Source organism: Salvelinus alpinus, chromosome 35, assembly GCF_045679555.1.
Source record: "Salvelinus alpinus chromosome 35, SLU_Salpinus.1, whole genome shotgun sequence".
Taxonomy (NCBI): domain Eukaryota; kingdom Metazoa; phylum Chordata; class Actinopteri; order Salmoniformes; family Salmonidae; genus Salvelinus; species Salvelinus alpinus.
The window spans coordinates 8,739,022-8,760,440 of NC_092120.1; the positions used below are offsets into that span (position 1 = coordinate 8,739,022).

The following is a 21,419-nucleotide window of genomic DNA, read 5'->3' on the forward strand; positions in this document are numbered from 1 at the left end:
ATGATCAGATAAATAGTCGAAATGTCTTGATTATTCCCAGTGAAGGAAGTCCTTTTGTGATAAATAACATTTTATGATAAATAACATCTCATGGCTATGTTTTCCTGTTGGCTACCATAGCCTATGATAGGTCTATGTCTATATTCCATCATGTCTGGTGGTTAAGTGTAACCTGGTCCCAGATCTGTTTGTGCTTTTGCCAACTCCATGGTCATTGTCATTGTCAAACAAAACAAAACATGTTTGACATGATAATTCCGTAAGGAGTTGGCAAGAGAGCAGAAACAGACTGGCACTCAGGCTACACCAAGTGGCCTTTATGATTTGGCTCCCCTTTCATCCCATTTGTGGCGCACATTGCCTCAAAATATCAGAGATATTCCTGCAGGGCCAGAGACCCCATACAAGACCTCCCCTTTATCAACGGATTTCCCCCTCTGCCTCTGTGCTCAGGCTCTGGAGCGCCGCCGATCGGTAATAAGAATTTTCATTCTCGCCAAGATGGAGGTCTCTTGCCTATTGAAGATAGAACAGATTGCCTGCGTGTTACAGTAGAATACAATTTCAATTCTGTTGCATTTCCATTTTCTCGGAAAATCTAGAGGAAGTAAATTCTTTGGAGATTATTTTTCCACATCGGTATTCCAGCCATGAGCTCTGGAGAGGGAATAGATGAGGCTGCTAAGGATGCGGCCGACATAGCGGCGTTTTTCAAGTCCGGTAAGTGAAAGAGGGGCGAGCACCTCCAGTAGTCCACTGTATTGATAATGCCGTCTACATTGTTTCCGTATAGATGGTAAACTGATCAACAAATTCATCCAATGGTGGGTGGATGCGTTAGAGAAATACGATTATTATTCTCCTAAACAGGCTCCCTGTCATCCTCTCTGCTTTTATTCCAATATGATAACAGAGTCAACCTCGGATTATAGTAAATTACGCACACTTCAATGTAAAAAAAGAGGAGAAAAAAGAAAACAGGTGTCGTGGATGGTTTATAATCTAGAAATGAAATGTAAGAAATGTATCTCTATCCCGAGATGTGTGTAGACTACATCTTTCGATTATTCTGTACCCTGCGTAGTGGCCAACGAACCCTTTGCAGTGAGCTGCTTGTTAGTCAGAACCACATCCTGTAGATTGTGATAGCCTATCATGTAAACAAACTGTAGCCTATGAGCCGCCCAGGTGAAGAGGCTGCACGACCTATCTGTAACATAACTGAGTTTTAGGCCAGGCCTACGTATCCTACGGAAACATCTTCCTGTTTACTCTCATACAATGTGTTATGGAATAACCAAGAATAGACTATCACTTTTTTCTATTGCTGTTTTGTTTATTTAGATACCCATTAGTCCATCAGGGCAATACACGAATCCCTATACAATTAATCTTTACAAAATATTCAGATTATTGTGTTATTAGTGTTATTTATTTTAACATATCTAATACTATTGAGTTTATCTCTGGTATACATTCTAATTATCTCTCTAGTCAATTTAATGACCTAACACAATATATATATTTTTAAGTGCTTCTACACAACACACTGCCATCATTTCCCCCCCACATTAATTGGGGTAAGAATGTAGTTCTGTTGAATTAACATTTTGGAAAGTAAAAAAAAAAGGTACATATAGGTGCCCTGGGAACATCCTATGACCATGATGAGACCACCTCAGATGATCCACAGTCAGAGCAGCTGTTCGTTTGCGCTCAGCTGTTTCTGTAGCACCTGGTCTGGTGCATCTTGGTCAAGAAGTCTGTTTCCCACCATCCCCATTGATGACACACAGACACACAGACGGACGTTTGAGTGGGACAGTTTGGGTCAAGCTGAAGTGAAGAAGGGACTGAGTCTATTGGAAAGATGAGTGATATAGCCTAATGATTTATATAATACATTCTATTCTATTCTTTAGTGAATGCATGTTACACAGCATTGACTTGAGCTTTTAGGTCACTGGAGTCTGGAGGTAAAGGAAGTTAAGGAAGAGCTGTCTGACAATGTTAGGAAATGTGTTTGGCGAAGGAATGTCCCAACATTAATGGAGACAAGGGACCTTGAACTATAAGCTGATGGTAATCTCTAACAAGGTAGAAATATATGAATCGGCCTATGTTCCTTTCTCCCATAGTTACCACAAATATTTTATCTCAGTGTCTCCTTAAGACAGCTTGGAATGCTATAATGGATTGTATTATATTGTTGCAGTCTACTGTTGGTATGTGGCCAGTGTTTTCTGCTGTAGCTGCTATAGACCATGTCCTGGGAGTTAACAATAACAACATGAACCTGAATGATGTGCATGAACAGCATTTTCCTGTAAATGGTCTCTGTCTAGATGCTTTGAGGTTTGAGTAGCCCATTTCACCTGTTACTATTATTGTTAACTGTAAGGACTCAGCTTAGCTTGCTATATTGGCTAATAAGGTTGTATTTTGTGCAGTGTTCAAGCTAGTAAGTCTTTTGCATGGTGATGCATTTAGACTTTCAAATTTCACGCATATTATGTAGATGCTAAAACTGGGATAGCTAGTTATGACGGTGTAAGAGAGAGGCCAGTGAAACACAACGCAAACAACATGACCCATAACTGTGTCCAAGCAAACGAAAGGAGCAATTGATATGTTGGCTGAGTCCCAAAAGGCACCCTATTCCATATAGTTCACTACTTTTGACCAGAACCCTATGCCTTTGAGGTACTATATAGGGAATAGGGAATATATTCACTATAATAGGGTGCCATTTGGGATGCACACACCCACAACACCATTCATCCTGAAGCCACAGTGAAAGGACAGAAAAGGCCATCCCACTTTCTGTAACCTCTCCAGCAGGCTTCCTAATTGCTGCTGGCTTGTTGAGCGTTGAAATCTTGGCACAAAGTTGCTCTTTCTTGTTGCACTGAAACACATTTCTTTAGTTTGGGGAGTTCTGGGTGCACCCACTGTGATGCCCTAGTTAATCTCGAGTAGGACTTTGGTTGTGCACTACTTTTGACCAGGGTAGGAATAGGGTGCCTTTTTGGACTCGTATGGCTGTACTAGACAGCCTGGCTGAAGTTGTTTTTGTCATTTAATTGGGCTAATTTTAGTATTCACCCTTTGAAGAGTATCTAACGCAGTGATATACTAGACAGTCTGTATTGGAAGTTGATACGCATAACATAAGCCATAGCTCGATGATTTAGGGAAGTCAACTATCAAAACAGTATTATTTTCAGTTTATGGAGACATATTTCTGTTTGGAGTTGTTGTGGTAGTCATGGAGATGTTGTGCTAGTCATAGTCGTCTATTATTCCTCGTCATTATCTTGTGATGAGGTAGACAGATGGACATTATTATGTCATTCCCACAGACATTGTATAGATCCCACATTGTATACTGAGTCATCCTCTTGTGAGCTAATCAGTGAGGTGGTCATAACTTGTAGTCCACTTGACGATGAGGCTCATTACAGCAGCTCAGTAGCATGCCTATGATGTCAGCCCACACAACGTTTTAGGTCTATGTCCCAAGAATTCAAACTATTGCACTGTAAGCTTATATTCACTTTACACTGAGTGTACAAAACATTAGGAACACCTGCTCATAGACTGACATAGACTGACCAGGTGAATCCAGGTGAAAGCTATGATCCCTTATTGATGTCACTTGTTAAATCCACTTCAATCAGTGTAGATGAACGGGAGGAGACAGATTGAAGACAGATTTTTAAGCCTTGAGACACTTGAGACATTGATTGGGTATGTGTGCCATTCAGAGGGGGAATGGGCAAGACAAAAGATTGAAGTGCCTTTGAATGGGGTATGGTAGTAGGTGTCAGGTGCACCGGTTTAAGTGTCATGAACTGCAAAGCGGCTGGGTTTTTCACGCTCAACAGTTTCCCGTGTGTATCAAGAATGGTCCACCACACAAAGGACGTCCAGCCAATTTTACACAACTGTTGTAGTCAACATGAGCCAGCATCCGTGTGGGAACGCTTTCAACACCTTGTAGAGTACTTGCCCTGATGAATTGAGTCTGTTCTGAGTGCAAAAGGGAGGGGTGCAACTCAATATTAAGAAGGTGTTCCTTAAGTTTTGTACACTCAGTGTATAGAAATACTATGTATTTACTATTTACCTCGTTATTACATTGGCACTGAGTGTAGTATACAGAGCTTTGGGAAGGCATAAGGTTGTCTTGGCCTGTTTGATGTGAGTTGACTCTTACAGGGATCATCCTGTCCCTCACTGTACAGTAAGCTGTTGTAATGCAGAGCTGCTCGCTGGCTATTCATAGCGTACTGTGGCATTGCCCATTAGCTTTCAATTACCCAAATCAGGAGGTCATTTTCAGTGGCTTTTTAAGGATAGCAGACTGAATGAATTGTGTAATTGAATTATGCTTATTTTTCTTGCTTTTTAAGAACAAGACGAAAAATGTATTACTAACTTTAATTACATTTACATTTAAGTCATTTAGCAGACGCTCTTATCCAGAGCGACTTACAAATTGGTGCATTCACCTTATGATATCCAGTGGAACAACCACTTTACAATAGTGCATCTAACTCTTTTAAGGGGGGGGGGTTAGAAGGATTACTTTATCCTATCCTAGGTATTCCTTAAAGAGGTGGGGTTTCAGGTGTCTCCGGAAGGTGGTGATTGACTCCGCTGACCTGGCGTCGTGAGGGAGTTTGTTCCACCATTGGGGTGCCAGAGCAGCGAACAGTTTTGACTGGGCTGAGCGGGAACTGTACTTCCTCAGAGGTAGGGAGGCGAGCAGGCCAGAGGTGGATGAACGCAGTGCCCTTGTTTGGGTGTAGGGCCTGATCAGAGCCTGAAGGTACGGATGACACAGCATCATGCCATGCTTTCAAATGAGTACGCTGTAGCTCAATCAGGAAGCTCTGATTTACACGTTTTTTTATTTAACTAGGCAAGTCAGTTTAGAAACATTCTTATTTACAATGACGGCCTAGGAACTGCCTTGTTCAGGGGTAGAACGACACATTTTTACCTTGTCAGCTCAGGGATTTGATCTAGCAACCTTTCAGTTACTGGCCTAACGCTCTAACCACTAGGCTACCTGCCGCCCCAAGGTAATAAGATACTAGTCATCCATCATACCACCAGTGGTTTAATGAGACCAATGGTTCCAACAAAGATGTAGTGTTTACTATGTCAAAGTGCCTTCTATTTCTGTCCTGTAGTCAGGCGCCATTTTCCACCACATAGCTGCCTCGCTTTGCCCATTTACCATATTACACAGTGGGGTTGTTCTTGTGAGAGGACGGCCGTTACATTGGCAACGGTATAAATCAGGATATTTTCTGTGTACATGATTGTTCCACTATCCAGCTCAAAGCAGGCTGAGGTTTGCCAAGTACTTTCATTTGATTGGTTCTTTGGAAAAGCCCCTTTACTAAATTATTATGTCCCCATTCCATTTAAATATTACTTGCTTTCTAGTGGTGATATTATGCCATAGAAAGGTCACAGTTATCATCTATTTACCATCAACTGTTGGACATGAAAATTCAAAATGTCTTTGTCCATTTAGGAATGAAAAATTAGATTATGGCTAGGCCTAATTAGACTGGCCTGTAATGGTCTGTAATGTGAGCCAAATTGTTGTACTGTCTGTGATCCCGCGTTATCACCCAGTGGGATCATTCTTATCGAAGTGGAAACCTAAGTGTTATGTAATAAAATGTCTACTGGCTGCTGCTGAGGAACAGACTTGACCCAACTAAAGTCTTCTTAGCTGTGTCATAATAATGGTGTAGTGTAGTAGGGATCAGATGCTCCAGAATCAATTCACATCATGAGAGATGGAGAGGGGAGAGAGAGAGGGGGAGAGAGAAAGAGAAAGAGAGCGAGAGAAAGAGAGCGAGCGAAAGGAAGGACAGAAAAACCACCTCTGCAAATGATAGAGTAGTAAAGGCTAAAGTCAGGGTGGAGTAGACCATCATGGCTTGCTTTTATACATATTCTACAGTCAAAAAGAATCCTCTTGCATTCTATTGCAAAGTAATTGGCAGTTGCTTCTAGTGGAGTAGAGGCAATCAGCCCAGAGTGGCATTGCACCATGAAACGGCCTCAGCCCAGCCGCCATCATTCCATCCTCCTCATAATTGGAAAAAGAAGAGCTTTTGACTGGAGCTGTTCTGTTTTTCCCAGACTCACTTTGATGGTTTGGTTTCCCCCTCCTCTCTTCAGCGAGTCTACTGTATGCTTACAATGGAGAGCAGATGTTTTAGTGCTGCTTGACTGTTATGTTTATTGTAGAGCTGTTTAAAAAGCAGCCTGCTGAATGTATTTTATGAGATCCATGGCATTTATAGTATAGATTAGTTAGAGATACTAGGCTTTTCACTGACCCACAGAACTATATCAGGCCACATCTCACTCAAAGCAGCAATCTGTGCACAATTCTGTAGTATAGATCATGAACTGTAGGCCTATGTGAGTTCTGTGGAAGAAATCTAAAGAAAACTGTTAAAACTGCATGCATGATCAGAAGAATAGCAAAGTATTTACCGGGAAAGATTCTTAAGCAAACAACCCAAGCATGAATTGGTAGTCAGGTGAACTACTGTTCTGTAGTCTGGGAAAATTCATCAGAAAGTGAGATTAGGAGGCTGCAGATTGCACAGAACTAAGCAGCAAGAATTGTTTTATGGTGGAGATATGATTATTCTCTTGTAGTCATACACAATGCTCTTGGATGGTCATCAATCAACAAGATCAGAGAAAAACACATGCTTATTTTATTTCACAATGTACACCATTTAAAATGGAATTTCTTTTCACACAATGGTTTCAGTTGGTAAGAGATAGACATTCCTCCATTACAATAAATACATTGTCCCCCATCTAAGTCTTATCTCGGCAGAGAAGAGAAATAGGCAAAATAACATTTCGATTCAGAGTAATAAAGAAATTGAATAATGTATCTGAGCAAACCAGAAACTTTTCAATTTATAAATTCATACAATACTTAGAACCACTTAAATATAATAAATTGCAAGGTTGTGCAGGACTATGGTAGATGAAGGAACCAATCTACCTTTTCAGACTGTTAGATTATTTATCTGGTCAATATGGCAGTGTATTATGTCTGTTGTTTGTAACAGTGTGTTAAGTGTGATTGTATTGTAAATTGTATTTTAATGTTTAAAGACTCTTGGAAGATTAGTCCAAGTGAGGATTAAAAGAGATCCTAATAAAATAAAATAAAACACTAAGTCTAACGCTTACAGGGTAAGGAAACCAATATGTCATTTTGTAATTTGGGTGAACTATCCCTTCAAAAATCTACATTTCCCATTTAAATAGTCCAGATTTGCATACAGATAACCGTCAATGTCAATAAATAGGAATTGAGCATGCAGAGTGAAGTCAATAACTAGCCTAAGGGATGGCTTAATTCAGTCAAGGATATAGAGGTATCAATCACAGCAGCCTCAGCCTGCCACCCACGTTGCCTGGGGGCCAGGAATGCAGGAAAGAAAAAGGTATTGTGGGCCATGAAGAAGAAGAGTGGCTGTGGGCTGAGCCTGCCTGTGTGTCTACTTGAAATCCCTCATCTGATAAGAGAGGATTTCCTATCCATCAGTCAACCTCAGCCACCCACACCCTACCAGACACACACACCCAGCAGCCCCCTCCTTCCCAGCACTAAGGAGGCGTCTGGAATCAGGGCATCTCATCTCAGAACCCTGGCCTCCTAGGTGTCTGTCTGCCGGCCTGCCTTCCTGTCTGTTTCCCTCTCAGAGACTAGCTGTTATATCAAACAGAGCAGCAGGGTTTTATGTGTTTCTGAGCTTATGTATTAACACCCCTCTTCTCTCTGATGGTAATAATAAACTCAGACGCACACACATACACACGCGCGCATTTGATCCTGCCCGTCGTTCATACAGGACGGCATATTAAAAATCATATACTGTTAAAAGCCTTTGTTATGTTTTGAGAACATGCCTTTCCTCTTTTTAATGAGGTTGAGGCACACACACACACACACACACACACACACACACACACACACACACACACACACACACACACACACACACACACACACACACACACACACACACACACACACACACACACACACACACACACACACACAGGGCTCGGTTTGGGAATCAAAGCAGCATGGCCCATAGTGGGACTGAGCTAGGGGATGTTTGGTGTGGTGTGGTTGCAGCTGTGTGCCCTCCCTGTGCTTGTCTTCAGTGAACAGCTGTGCACAGCCTGTCAAACAGGAACTCCACACGGAGCGAAACATCCTCTCCCCTTTGAAGACACTAACATGTTTAGATTCTCCTCGTGCTGCACTCTGCCAGTGGTCGCCTGTTTTAAATAGATCACGTGCCGCTGCTCAGATTTGTATAAAAACAAGCAAACTAAACTAAAATCCACATAGACAATATTGTATTATCTCATTCACCCTGTTCAAGTTGGTGTTTGTTTGTATGAGAGATATTTTTGCTTCACTTTTAGATGTCATACCCTGGATAGTTAGACATGTGTAATTGACTGTAACTCATAGCCATTTCCATGTTTGAAAGCCCCTAGGTGAATAGGCAAGAGTAGGATGCCAGTGATACAATGCCAGAGCTACAATGTAGGATGCCAGTTACAAAACCTAAGGCTGTCTCACAGCAGAGGACCCTCTAGTCTATATTTACATTCCATATTTTTTTTATTTTTACATTTCAGTCATTTGGCAGACACTCTTATCCAGAGTGACTTACAGTTAGTGCATTCACCTGATGATAGCTAGGTGAGACAAGCACATTATCACAGTAAGTACATTTAATAAATAAGTGTTAGTTAAAGAAAGGCACGTTTTTTGGGGGGTGGATGTGGGAGGTTTCTGTCGGATCATCATCATGTGAATTCCCCGTCACATGTCTTCAAGACACTTTAATTGTGAGCTTAATATATTTTAACATCAAATCCACAATGCTGTTAACATCGAATAGCCACTGCAGTTCGCCGCCCATTTAATCCCTAGCAGCAGCATATGCTGGTTTGTCTTTTGAGAAGCAGGCAAAGTGGAGCTAAGCTGTAGCTATCCCATGCCACTGATAGATGAATGACCCAGAAAGAAAACAGGGCTGTACTGCCAACAGCCCACAACACCACAGTACTGCCATAGGCATAGAAGTGAGTCAGTCTCAGTCAAAATGAAGAGAAAGCCTCACTTCACCAACTGTAATATGCTACTGTAAAAATCAGAGCAGACGATGACAGACTGTGTTTAACTTGAATGACTCCAGGTGAATTATCCAGCATTATGCTTCAAATATATCATTTTTTTCAGGCCTGTGGCGGTAGAAAGATCTACAGATTCCCACTCAGGAGTTCTATATCATGATTCATTCCTGTATCAGTTTGTCAGTGTAACCGATGTGAAATGGCGCTAATAGCGTTTCAATCGGTGACGTCACTCGCTCTGAGACCTTGAAGTAGTTGTTCCCCTTGCTCTGCAAGGGCCGCGGCTTTTGTGGAGCGATGGGTAACGATGCTTCGAGGGTGGCTGGTTCGAGCCCAGGTAGGGGAGAGGAGAGGGACGGAAGCTGAACTGTTACATCAGCTGTAAGTCATTTGGTGGCTTCTTGTTCAATTCTGTTTGCATCCCAAATGGTACAATATTCCCTGTATAACACATTACTGCTGTATTAGGAATAGGGTGTCATTTGTGACACAGCCCATGTCTCATGCTGTTTCATGTCTTTGACTAGCCAGATACTGGGATCAAAGCAGCTCTTCCTTGTCCTCTCATCTGCAGGCAATAATCACAGGCTCAAGGTCGGAAGAGATTCTCAAAGCCAGGCCACTGCATTCATTCACTGACCATTCTTTTTCATCTGAATTTTTCTAGATTCTCTCCCTCTTTCAAAATGTGAGCCCAAACTGGACGGACCCAGTCAACAAGCAGGTAATTTATTTACTTCATTATTTTTGCTTTGTCTGTGGAATGTATTGTATAATTGTGCTACGGGTATGACGTGACATCTTGCTTTGGGATACCCTCTCAGATATCTGTTTATGCCTGTTTGTGGTCAGGTTTGGGGAAGAAACAGAAACAGATCCTATCATATCTCATCATGAGAGAGAGATGAAATGACCTCTCATTTGAGCTCCCCTTATCTCTCTGCTTGGGTACATGGGTATACTGTACACAGCTACTATATATCGTATATTACATGGCTGCTGTTGCCAGTGACCTGCTCTTAGTGCACCCCAGCTGATTGAGAGTGAAAGTTAAGTACAGAGGGTTTGGCTTAACTAAAGGTCCTCATCACTGACTCAGTGCCATCAGAGCCTTTCGGTGTAATTTTTTCACCATGGATGCTTTCTTGTGTAGTCATTTCCTATTAGGCTCTACATGGAGTCTTGAAGGTTAATGTAGTATAGAGTTTTCACCCGTGACGTTCTTCATGGCTAACTGGTCACTGACCTGCTTATTTCTCAACTAGGGGACACAAGGTGACACACGCAGACACACACACAGACACGGCTACACTTCACCGCACTTGACTAGTTGGCACGTGGTCAACCAGACTGTCACCTGCTTACTAACTGAATGCCATCACGGTCTCTGTGTTCTTTATGTTCTTTATGTTCAGAAGGCCTAAGTTTTAAAACACACTGTCCAAACTTCACACCTAGACGGACTGGTTACTGATCCGTAGTATATTCTGTTTTCCACATTCTGTTAGGTGAAGTGAAATATTTAACACATTTGTATCTACTATGATGAACCTGTTAGAGGCTACACATTCATTTGCAGGTGTTTCAGGTGCCAAGTTAATTATATAGGGTTAATAATGAGTTTCAATTAGGATATTTGCTGACTCTGCTCTTACTGAAGATGGACTGTGTTGGCCAGAGGGGAAAACGGTTATGTGTGAATTATTCAATAAAGTTGACCAAACATTTTTCTATCTGCTGAAAATTCCCTTTGGATATTTTAAATGCTACGTAGGTAGAAGAAGTAGGCTATTTTAGCTTACCTTCTGCTGGTGGCCAAAAATCTACCATGTGCACTAGGTGCCATGTTCTTGTGAACTAATTACAATTATCTTTCCGTATTGATATGCTTGTATCAGTCTAATATAGAACATCAGTATGTCTTTCAGGCAAGCATTATGATCATTCTTTGCCTGTCTTTCTTACTGATAGCAATGCATTTTTTTCTGGAAGATCTTAGCAGAACAGAAAGTGTAAGATTGTGTGTGATTTAAGTGTATAGGCTACACCTTACTATAATCTCCCAGCAGAACACAGAACTGTCTCTCCCTTAATTGGGGCTTGCTGTGGATCAGGATCAGTAGGAGCAGTTCTGCTCTGTTCTGTGTTCCTGTGGGAGAGACAGAGGCACACACACACAAAAAGATCTGCTCTCCAGAGGAGGGCCTGTCTTTGGCCGCTGCCAAACCTCTGCCTGTGCTGTCAGTAGAGATCAGAACTGCTATGGTGACAGGGCTGGGATGGGAGGTATGGGAGGGCTGGGTTAGGAGGGCTGCGAGGGCTGGGCTAGGAGGTCTGGGCTAGGAGGGCTAGGCTAGGAGGGCTAGGCTAGGAGGGCTGGGATAGGAGGGCTAGGCTAGGAGGTCTGGGCTAGGAGGGCTAGGCTAGGAGGGCTAGGCTAGGGGGGCTGGGCTAGGAGGTCTGGGCTAGGAGGGTTGGGCTAGGAGGGCTGAGCTGGGCTAGGAGGTCTGAACTAGAAGCGCTGGACTAGGAAGGCTAGGCTAGGAGGGCTGGGATAGGAGGGCTGGGCTAGGAGGTCTGGGCTAGGAGGTCTGGGCTAGGAGGGCTAGGATAGGAGGGCTAGGCTAGGAGGGCTAGGATAGGAGGTCTGGGCTAGGAGGTCTGGGCTAGGAGGTCTGGGCTAGGAGGTCTAGGCTAGGAGGGGTAGGCTAGGAGGGCTGGGATAAGAGGGCTGGTCTAGGAGGTCTGGGCTAGAAGGACTGGGCGTAGGAGGGCTGGGCTAGGATGGCTGTGCTAGGACGGCTGGGCTAGGAGGGCTGGGCTAGGAGGACTTTGCTAGGAGGGCTAGGATAGGCCATGCATTAAAACATGAGAGCACTCCTTTCATGTCTGTTGAAAGCAGGAGGAGAGGAGAGGCTCGCTAGCTCTCAGACTGTATTACTGAGATGAATACGATCATACAGTAGGAAGTGAGTAGCAACAATAGACATTTACTCTGTGAACCATTTGCCCATGGTCTATTGTCATTAAACATACAGTTGAAGTCGGAAGTTTACATACACTTAGGTTGGAGTCATTCAATCTCGTGTTTCAACCACTCCACAAATTTCTTGATAAACAAACTATAGTTTTGTAATTTTTCCAAAAATTGTTTACAGACAGATTATTTAATTTATAATTCACAACATAGTGGGTCATTTATAATCACAATTCCAGTGGGTCATAAGTTTATATACACTAAGTTGACTGTGCCTTTAAACAGCTTGGAAAATTCCAGAAAATCATGTCATGGCTTTAGAAGCTTCTGATAGACTAATTGGCATCATTTGAGTCAATTGGAGGTGTACCTGTGGATGTATTTCAAGACCTACCTTCAAACTCAGTGCCTCTTTGCTTGACATCATGGGAAAATCGCAAGAAATCAGCCAAGACCTCAGAAAAACAATTGTAGACCTCCACAAGTGTGGTTCATCCTTGGGAGCAATTTCCAAATGCCTGAAGGTACCACGTTCATCTGAACAAACAATAGTACGCAAGTATGAACACTATGGGACCACACAGCTGTCATACTGCTCAGGAAGGAGATGCGTTCTGTCTCCTAGAGATGAAGGTACTTTGGTGCAAAAAGTGCAAATCAATCCCAGAACAACAGCAAAGGACCTTGTGAAGATGCTGGAGGAAACAGGTACAAAAGTATCTAGATCCACCGTAAAATGAGTCCTATATCGACATAAGCTGAAAGGCCGCTCAGCAAGGAAGAAGCCACTGCTCCAAAACCGCAATAAAAAAGCCAGACTACAGTTTGCAACTGCACATGGGGACAAAGATCATATATTTTGGAGAAATGTCCTCTGGTCTGATAAAAACAAAAATAGAACTGTTTGGCCATAATGACCATCATTATGTTTGGAGGAAAAAGGGGGAGGCTTGCAAGCCGAAGAACACCATCCCAACCGTGAAGCACGGGAGATGGCAGCATCATGTTGTGGGGGTGCTTTGCTGCAGGAGGGACTGATGTACTTCACAAAATAGATGGCATCATGAGGTAGGAAAATTATGTGGATATATTGAAGCAACATCTCAAGGCATCAGTCAGGAAGTTAAAGTTTGGTCGCAAATGGGTCTTCCAAATGGACAATGACCCCAAGCATACTTCCAAAGTTGTGGCAAGATGGCTTAAGGACAACAAAGTGAAGGTTTTGGAGTGGCCATCACAAAGCGTGTGAAAGGAAGGCCTATAAACCCAACTCAGTTACACCAGCTCTGTCAGGAGGAATGGGCCAAAATTCACTCAACTTATTGTGGGAAGCTTGTGGAAGGCTACCCGAAACGTTTGACCCAAATTAAACAATTTGAAGGCAATGCTACCAAATACTAATTGAGTGTATGTAAACTTCTGACCCACTGGGAATGTGATGAAATAAATAAAAGCTGAAATAAATCATTCTCTCTACTATTATTCTGACATTTCACATTCTTAAAATAAAGTGGTGATCCTAACTGACCTAAGACAGGGAATTGTTACTAGGATTAAATGTCAGGATTTGTGAAAAACTGAGTTTAAATGTATTTGGCTAAGGTGTATGTAAACTTCCGACTTCAACTGTACATACAGCCAAATACATCTCAGATGGCGCAGCAGGACTTTAGGATTCCCTAATGTAAGAACAGAGACACGTCTCTGGCTGCCGTCTTTATTCTGAGAGCAATTCCAGGAAATCCCTTTGAGGAACATTAAGTCTCGTGTTTACACACAGAATGAGTCCAGAGTGTGTTCACCGTTCTCTGCTACGCGGCAGGGAGCGATGTACAGCAGGTGGAGAACCCTATTTCCATAAATACCTGATTTTATACAGCAGCAGTACAGCTTGGTTCTCTGTTTGCATCCAGCTAAACATCCTGGACGACAGTTTGTCAGTGTCACCACACTCAGCAAGACATGCTGCAAAAGCTGCATAGATATTTTGCTTACACTTGCCCACAATACACAGAATATGTCATTTAGAAAATGAAAAGCTTTTGTAATATGGAAAATAGCATCAACAAATAACTGATTATAATGCTATATTACATTATAATGTAGAATAGTTTTAAAATTCACTGAAGGTTATTTTTTGTTTAACTATATATATACACTGTATACAAAAAAATAAAGGGAACACTTAAACAACACAATGTAACTCCAAGTCAATCACACTTCTGTGAAATCAAACTGTCCACTTAGGAAGCAACACTGATTGACAATAAATTTCACATGCTGTTGTGCAAATGGAATAGACAACAGGTGGAAATTAGAGGCAATTAGCAAGACACCCCCAATAAAGGAGTGGTTCTGCAGGTGGTGACCACAGACCACTTCTCAGTTCCTATGCTTCCTGGCTGATGTTTTGGTCACTTTTGAATGCTGGCGGTGCTTTCACTCTAGTGGTAGCATGAGACGGAGTCTACAACCCACACAAGTGGCTCAGGTAGTGCAGCTCATCCAGGATGGCACATCAATGCGAGCTGTGGCAAGAAGGTTTGCTGTGTCTGTTAGCGTAGTGTCCAGAGCATGGAGGCGTTACCAGGAGACAGGCCAGTACATCAGGAGACGTGGAGGAGGCCGTAGGAGGGCAACAACCCAGCAGCAGGACCGCTACCTCCGCCTTTGTGCAAGGAGGAGCACTGCCAGCACTGCCCTGCAAAATGACCTCCAGCAGGCCACAAATGTGCATGTGTCTGCTCAAACGGTCAGAAACAGACTCCATGAGGGTGGTATGAGGGCCCGACGTCCACAGGTGGGGGTTGTGCTTACAGCCCAACACCGTGCAGGACGTTTGGCATTTGCCAGAGAACACCAAGATTGGCAAATTCGCCACTGGCGCCCTGTGCTCTTCACAGATGAAAGCAGGTTCACACTGAGCACATGAGCACATGTGACAGACGTGACAGAGTCTGGAGACGCCGTGGAGAACGTTCTGCTGCCTGCAACATCCTCCAGCATGACCGGTTTGGCGGTGGGTCAGTCATGGTGTGGGGTGGCATTTCTTTGGGGGGCCGCACAGCCCTCCATGTGCTCGCCAGAGGTAGCCTGACTGCCATTAGGTACCGAGATGAGATCCTCAGAACCCTTGTGAGACCATATGCTGGTGCGGTTGGCCCTGGGTTCCTCCTAATGCAAGACAATGCTAGACCTCATGTGGCTGGAGTGTGTCAGCAGTTCCTGCAAGAGGAAGGCATTGATGCTATGGACTGGCCCGCCCGTTCCCCAGACCTGAATCCAATTGAGCACATCTGGGACATCATGTCTCGCTCCATCCACCAACGCCACGTTGCACCACAGACTGTCCAGGAGTTGGCGGATGCTTTAGTCCAGGTCTGGGAGGAGATCCCTCAGGAGACCATCCGCCACCTCATCAGGAGCATGCCCAGGCGTTGTAGGGAGGTCATACAGGCACGTGGAGGCCACACACACTACTGAGCCTCATTTTGACTTGTTTTAAGGACATTACATCAAAGTTGGATCAGCCTGTAGTGTGGTTTTCCACTTTAATTTTGAGTGTGACTCCAAATCCAGACCTCCATGGGTTGATACATTTGATTTCCATTGATAATTTTAGTGTGATTTTGTTGTCAGCACATTCAACTATGTAAAGAAAAAAGTATTTAATAAGAATATTTCATTCATTCAGATCTAGGATGTGTTATTTTAGTGTTCCTTTTATTTTTTTGAGCAGTGTATATATATATATATACTCCAGCGGTCTTTTTAAATAGCTATTACAATAAAATGGCATTATTATATATTTTTACATTTCACAGTATAGATATATCTTTCTGTCTCCTCTTTTTTAGTATTTTAACATCCATCTCAGTTTTAATCTCATCTGCTGTCATCCTTAGCTGAAGATGATGCTGTTGATGATGCTCTACCGTTGCTGTGAGGATCCAAGCTGTACCATTATAAGTCCAGCACATCATAATGATCCTGTTAGAGGCTGCTCACTGCTCTCGCCTTTACTCTCCCTTACTCACCTGACTACATGACCCAGCACAGCTGTCTCCATGTCATACACCACAGGGTCCAACTGGCCCCTAAGAGTAGGAGGTGTGACAACCTGTATGATGCCTCGACCCTGCTCCCCTGTCCCCCCCTGTCTACCTGTTACCCTGTCCCCCTGTGTCTCCTACCTTCAGCACAACACAACAGACCCAGTCCCACAGCCCACCTAATAGTGCTCTTTACTCCATTACAACCAGTCTTAATGCTAATTGTTAAGTTAACATGCCTCCACTCTCCTCCTCTCCTCTTCTGCTTCCGGGCCGCTGCCTGTGAGCAGTTGCTTGCTTGAGTCTCTCCCTTCCCACTCCTTAATTGCCTCTGTGCGTCTTCATATGCAAGGGACATGGAAGTAATTCATGAGCAGTAATGAAAGCTGACGTGTCACCACCTCCCCCCAACTCCCCTCCACTCCCTTAGTTCCTCCCTACCCTGGCCTCTCTCTGTGGAGCAGAGTATAACAGAATATCAAATGAGCTCCAGAAACCACTTCCTTCTCTGGGAATCAGGATCTGTCAGACTGTTTGACCCTAGCAGCCCTGTCCATGGTTATTATTATTTAACCTTGTTTTTTCTCTCCAATTTCATGGTATCCAATTGGTAGTTACAGTCTTGTCTCATCACTGCAACTCCCATACAGACTCGGGAGAGGCAAATGTCAAGAGCCGTGCATCCTCTGAAACACAACCCAACTTGTCAGAGGAAACACCTTGCACCTGGCAACTGTGTCAGTGTGCACTGCACCTGGCCCACCACAGGAGTCACTAGTGCACGATGAAACAAGGACATCCTTGCCGGCCAAACCCTCCCCTAACCCGGACGAACTGTGTGCCGCCCCATGGGTCTCCCGGTCACGGCCGGATGCAACAGAGCCTGGACTCAAACCAGAATCTCTAGTGGCACAGCTAGCACTGAGATGCAGTGCCTTAGACCGCTACGGCCATGGTTATTATTATTCAGACAGAGAGATCCAACGGGAGGACGAACCACACTGTGTGGTTCGAACAGGACGAAGGATAGTTCTGAGTTTATTCTGCAGAATTAGAATGCGAATAAAAGCCCATGTGGCAAATATTGAGAAAGACCCAGTCAGCGCCAGCTAGCAGAGCCTGTTACAGCATTTAGCTACAGCTAGCTACAGCAGCGAAACTGCAAATCAAAACTGACAGTGAAAGCACAACCACAACCTTGTCATCGAGCTAATGGATTTAGAAAGCTCACATCCATATTACGGACAGCATTAGGCATCACCTAATGTCATAAAGGAATAGGCAGCCTCGACGCAGCAGTCTATTAACTAACTGACCGCCTGGTGATGGCACCTGGCATGCCATAACTCCAGCGGTCTTCTTAAATAGCTATTACAATAAAATGGCATTATTATATATTTTTATATTTCACAGTATTATTCCAACCTCATAGTGTGGAAATATATATAAAACACAGTAAAATCGAGTTTTTGACTCCACTGAGCCTTATATATAATAATATATAAGTAATCAAATGACTTGCAAGAAACCAACAGTCTTTTTAGACAGAGACAACACAGGCCTTGCTGTGGTTCAAACGTCCATTATTGCTGATTGAGACTGTAGTCCTGGTATGTTGATGAATTGATGAAGACAAACACTGACTGGTCTCAGATCAGACTCAGAGACTCAGCGTCCTGGCAGGGCAACAGAGAGGCAGCATGGTAGTGATCCAGGTTGCCTATTAATACACCCTGCCGCTGAGCCTCTGCTCATTTTCTCACTTTCTCTGTGTTAGCCTGGTTCAACCAGACTGAACAATGCATTATCCACTGTTTCAGTCTGGTTTCACCAGGCTAACCCTGGGTGTCAGGAAAGGCAACTCATCATCACACCTCGTTCCAGCCACAGCAACCTCAACCTGTGTATTATTAGTTTACCCAAAACACATCCATGCTACTAAGTTACCACTTCCTCTGGATTAGCTTGTTACCTGTGGATTTGACTCTTTAGTGCAATGTGGTCAGTATGAAGGGATTACTGTAGATGAGTTAATGTGGTGCGCTACCAAAAGGAACATTGTTCCAGGAAAGCTGGATCTAGCTGAAGTTAATGTACTGGTTTGCAGTTGTTACAAGTTACAACATAACATTTCTGGGGTGTTTAAGCCACCTGTCCAGATCTCTGCTGCTGTGTCCATGGCCCCAATGTCCCTCACAGAGTCAGTCAGTTCACAGGCAGCAGCACTCAGCCTAGCCTGCCTAGAGAATGACAAAACACAGCCTGACGGCAGGCAGTGCCCTCAAGGGGGAGACGCACCTCCCCTCACACACACACACACACACACACACTCATTCATGCATACACACACACACCTCAGAGGACGGACTAGGGACGGGACACAACCTCAGAGAGAGCACTGCCGGTTCTGTTGCTAGAGAGCACTGATGCATGTGAGAGCGAGGTTCTAGTTCATCACACTCACATCATCAGCCTCTGAAAGGGCCCTCCTCCCCTACACCAACCAATAATGCAGCAGAGCTAGCTTTAATGGTCCAGAGATTGGGTTGGGTGGTGGTGATTCACTGACTGTAATGTAAAGGGAGCTGGATGGGGCTTGGCTGGTTCTATTCCAAAGCTCTTAGCACAGGGGCCTGTTGACATTCTCATACAGAGCACTGGGGAGAACACAGAAGATAGCAGATAGCAAGCACCATCCTTTCTCACTGATGCCCTGGTCCATGGAGCTAAAGCTATTCTAGTGAGAGCCGTTCCTCTCTGCTGCTACCTGACTTGTTCATGAGCTGAATGGTGTGAGAAGGGAAGAGACATGGCCATGCAGATTCTCTGCACAGGACTCTGTAAGTAGCTACCTTGTGGAATGATATTCTCATCCCTGATGGTTGCATGGCTAGTGAGGCTCTCTTCTTTCTTCACCAAACATTGGCCTATTTATGGAGTCAGTCGGTGCTGAATCAGGACATTCTCAAATAGCTATTTATTTCTGATATTGTAATGTATTTGTCTATGATTCATCTGTTTAGTTGTACTTGCTGCCCTTGTACCAGTCGTTTTTACAACTGGCTGATTACGACTGTGCTCATCAGAACGGGATTAGCTCAGTTATCATGAGGCTAATATGATTGTGTCACTTTCCAGTAGGGAGAACATTTTTCAAAACGGAGCGAAACAGGGGAACAACTACCTGCACTTATACAATAAGAAACACTTATTTTAGAATTCCATTTCAAAATGTTTTGCTACAGTATGCCCTACTGAACATGACCTATGTCATTTAGTTTGGAACATGGATTGGTCTGGTCAGTCTTCATGTTCTACTTGGGTGTTGGGAGTCTTTCTTTCATCCTGACACTTGATACTGTTTGTCCTCCATTGCTCTCCTCTCCTTTCAGAGATCCCTGTAGATAATGGGTCCTTTCATTTCATCCTCTAGTGGCAAATTAGGTCACCGAGCTGAAAGCAAAGCGGGTGGTCATGTGTTGAATGACTAAGAAACTATTTTTGAAACATTTTAAATGAATTGCTGCAGACATGATGAGTGCAATGGTGTTGTTTATTGTCGTAGATGTGTTACTTAGGCTATGTTGTTTCGGGGTGGGGTGGGGGGGGTTAGAGTTGTTATGCTTTATTTATGTGAGGATTTGGTGTGATGTGGCTTGTTTGTCCCTCTGGGGGAGCGATAGCTGTAGACTGAGCCTGTCCAAAGGGCAGGACAGCGTAACTGAACAGGAAGAGCTCAGCTCCTCTGAGGAGGTCATAATCTCTGACTGTGTCGCCTTGGACCTGCTCCAGTACCATGCCATCACTATTACCATTATCTTGGCTAAGATAATCCAAAAGCATCCTGGCTGCTAGCTACGACACAAAGCTCTCATCTGGTGTGGACACCACAACCCATGAAGCAGAACTAGTCTGTATAAAGAGGCTTGGAGGGAGTTTTGATTTTGGCCCAGATAACGTACTCAGACCTTAAACGCCCTTCTGCCTGAATCTGAGGGCGCAGAAGTGGGTGCCTGACTCAACAGATTGTAAGAATATTTACTGCCATGGTTTAATTTGTAGCTGACAGATCTGTAAGATAATTGTAATGACTCTTCCAAACAGGAGATACACACAGACTTGCACCATTATGTTGTCAATTAGATTAAAAAAAAAAAATTATAGATTGTTTCAGATCTCTGCCACGTAGCCAGGCATGAGTGAAAAGGAAGGAAGTATGATGGACATTTCTATTGAGAAAAAGTGCACTGGCATTAAAACGTTTAATATTTCAAGAGGCTGTCGTATGTATGTGTCTCTAACACAGTGATGACTACAGAAAAAAGGTTGGTAGGTAGAACTTTGGAATGCTTGGGATGCAAGCTGATCCTAACTGTTATAGGCATATTTCTATTTTTCCCTGTTTATCAAAAGTGTTGGAAAAACTTGTCAATAATCAACTGATTGGCTTTCTTGATGTCTATAGTATTCTCTCTGGTATGCAATCTGGTTTCCGCTCAGGTTATGGATGTGTCACTACAACCTTAAAGGTCCTAAATGATGTCACCATTGCCCTTGATTCAAAGGAATGTTGTGCTACTATTTTTATTGACGGCCAAAGCTTTTGATAAGGTAGACCATTCCATTCTTGTGAGCCGGCTAAGGATTATTGATGTCTCTGAGGGGTCTTTGGCCTGGGTTGCTAACTACCTCTCTCAAAGAGTGCAGTGTATAAAGTCAGAACATCTGCTGTCTCAGCCACTGCCTGTCACCAAGGGAGTACCTCAAGGCTCGATCCTAGGCCCCACGTTCTTCTCAATTTACATCAACAACATAGCTCAGGCAGTAGGAAGCTCTCTCATCCATTTATATGCAGATGATACAGTCTTATACTCATCTGGCCCCTCCCAGGATTTTGGGTTAAATGCTCGACAACAAAGCTTTCTTAGTGTCCAACAAGCTTTCTCTGTCCTTAACCTAGATCTGAACACCTCCAAAACAAAGGTCATGTGGTTTGGTAAGAAGAATGCCCCTCTCCCCACAGGTGTGATTTACTACCTCCTGAGGGTTTAGAGCTTGAGGTAGTCACCTCATAAAAGTACTTGGGAGTATGGCTAGACAGTACACTGTCCTTCTCTCAGCACATATCAAAGCTGCAGGCTAAGGTTAAATCTAGACTTGGTTTCCTC

The 21,419-nt window shown here is 43.6% G+C and overlaps 1 protein-coding gene across 4 annotated transcripts in view; it reads left to right on the forward strand.

The window, feature by feature from the left end:
- Positions 1 to 439: 439 nt before the first annotated feature.
- Positions 440 to 21,419, forward strand: part of LOC139564689 (triple functional domain protein-like) — a 129,677-nt gene continuing 108,697 nt past the window's right edge. For all 4 annotated transcript variants that reach the window (XM_071384450.1, XM_071384451.1, XM_071384454.1 and 1 more), the window contains exons 1-2: positions 440 to 720; positions 9,890 to 9,946. In XM_071384450.1, the coding sequence (XP_071240551.1) occupies positions 651 to 720; positions 9,890 to 9,946 (127 nt within the window). In that variant the 5' untranslated portion in view covers positions 440 to 650. The remainder of the gene's footprint in view (positions 721 to 9,889; positions 9,947 to 21,419) is intronic.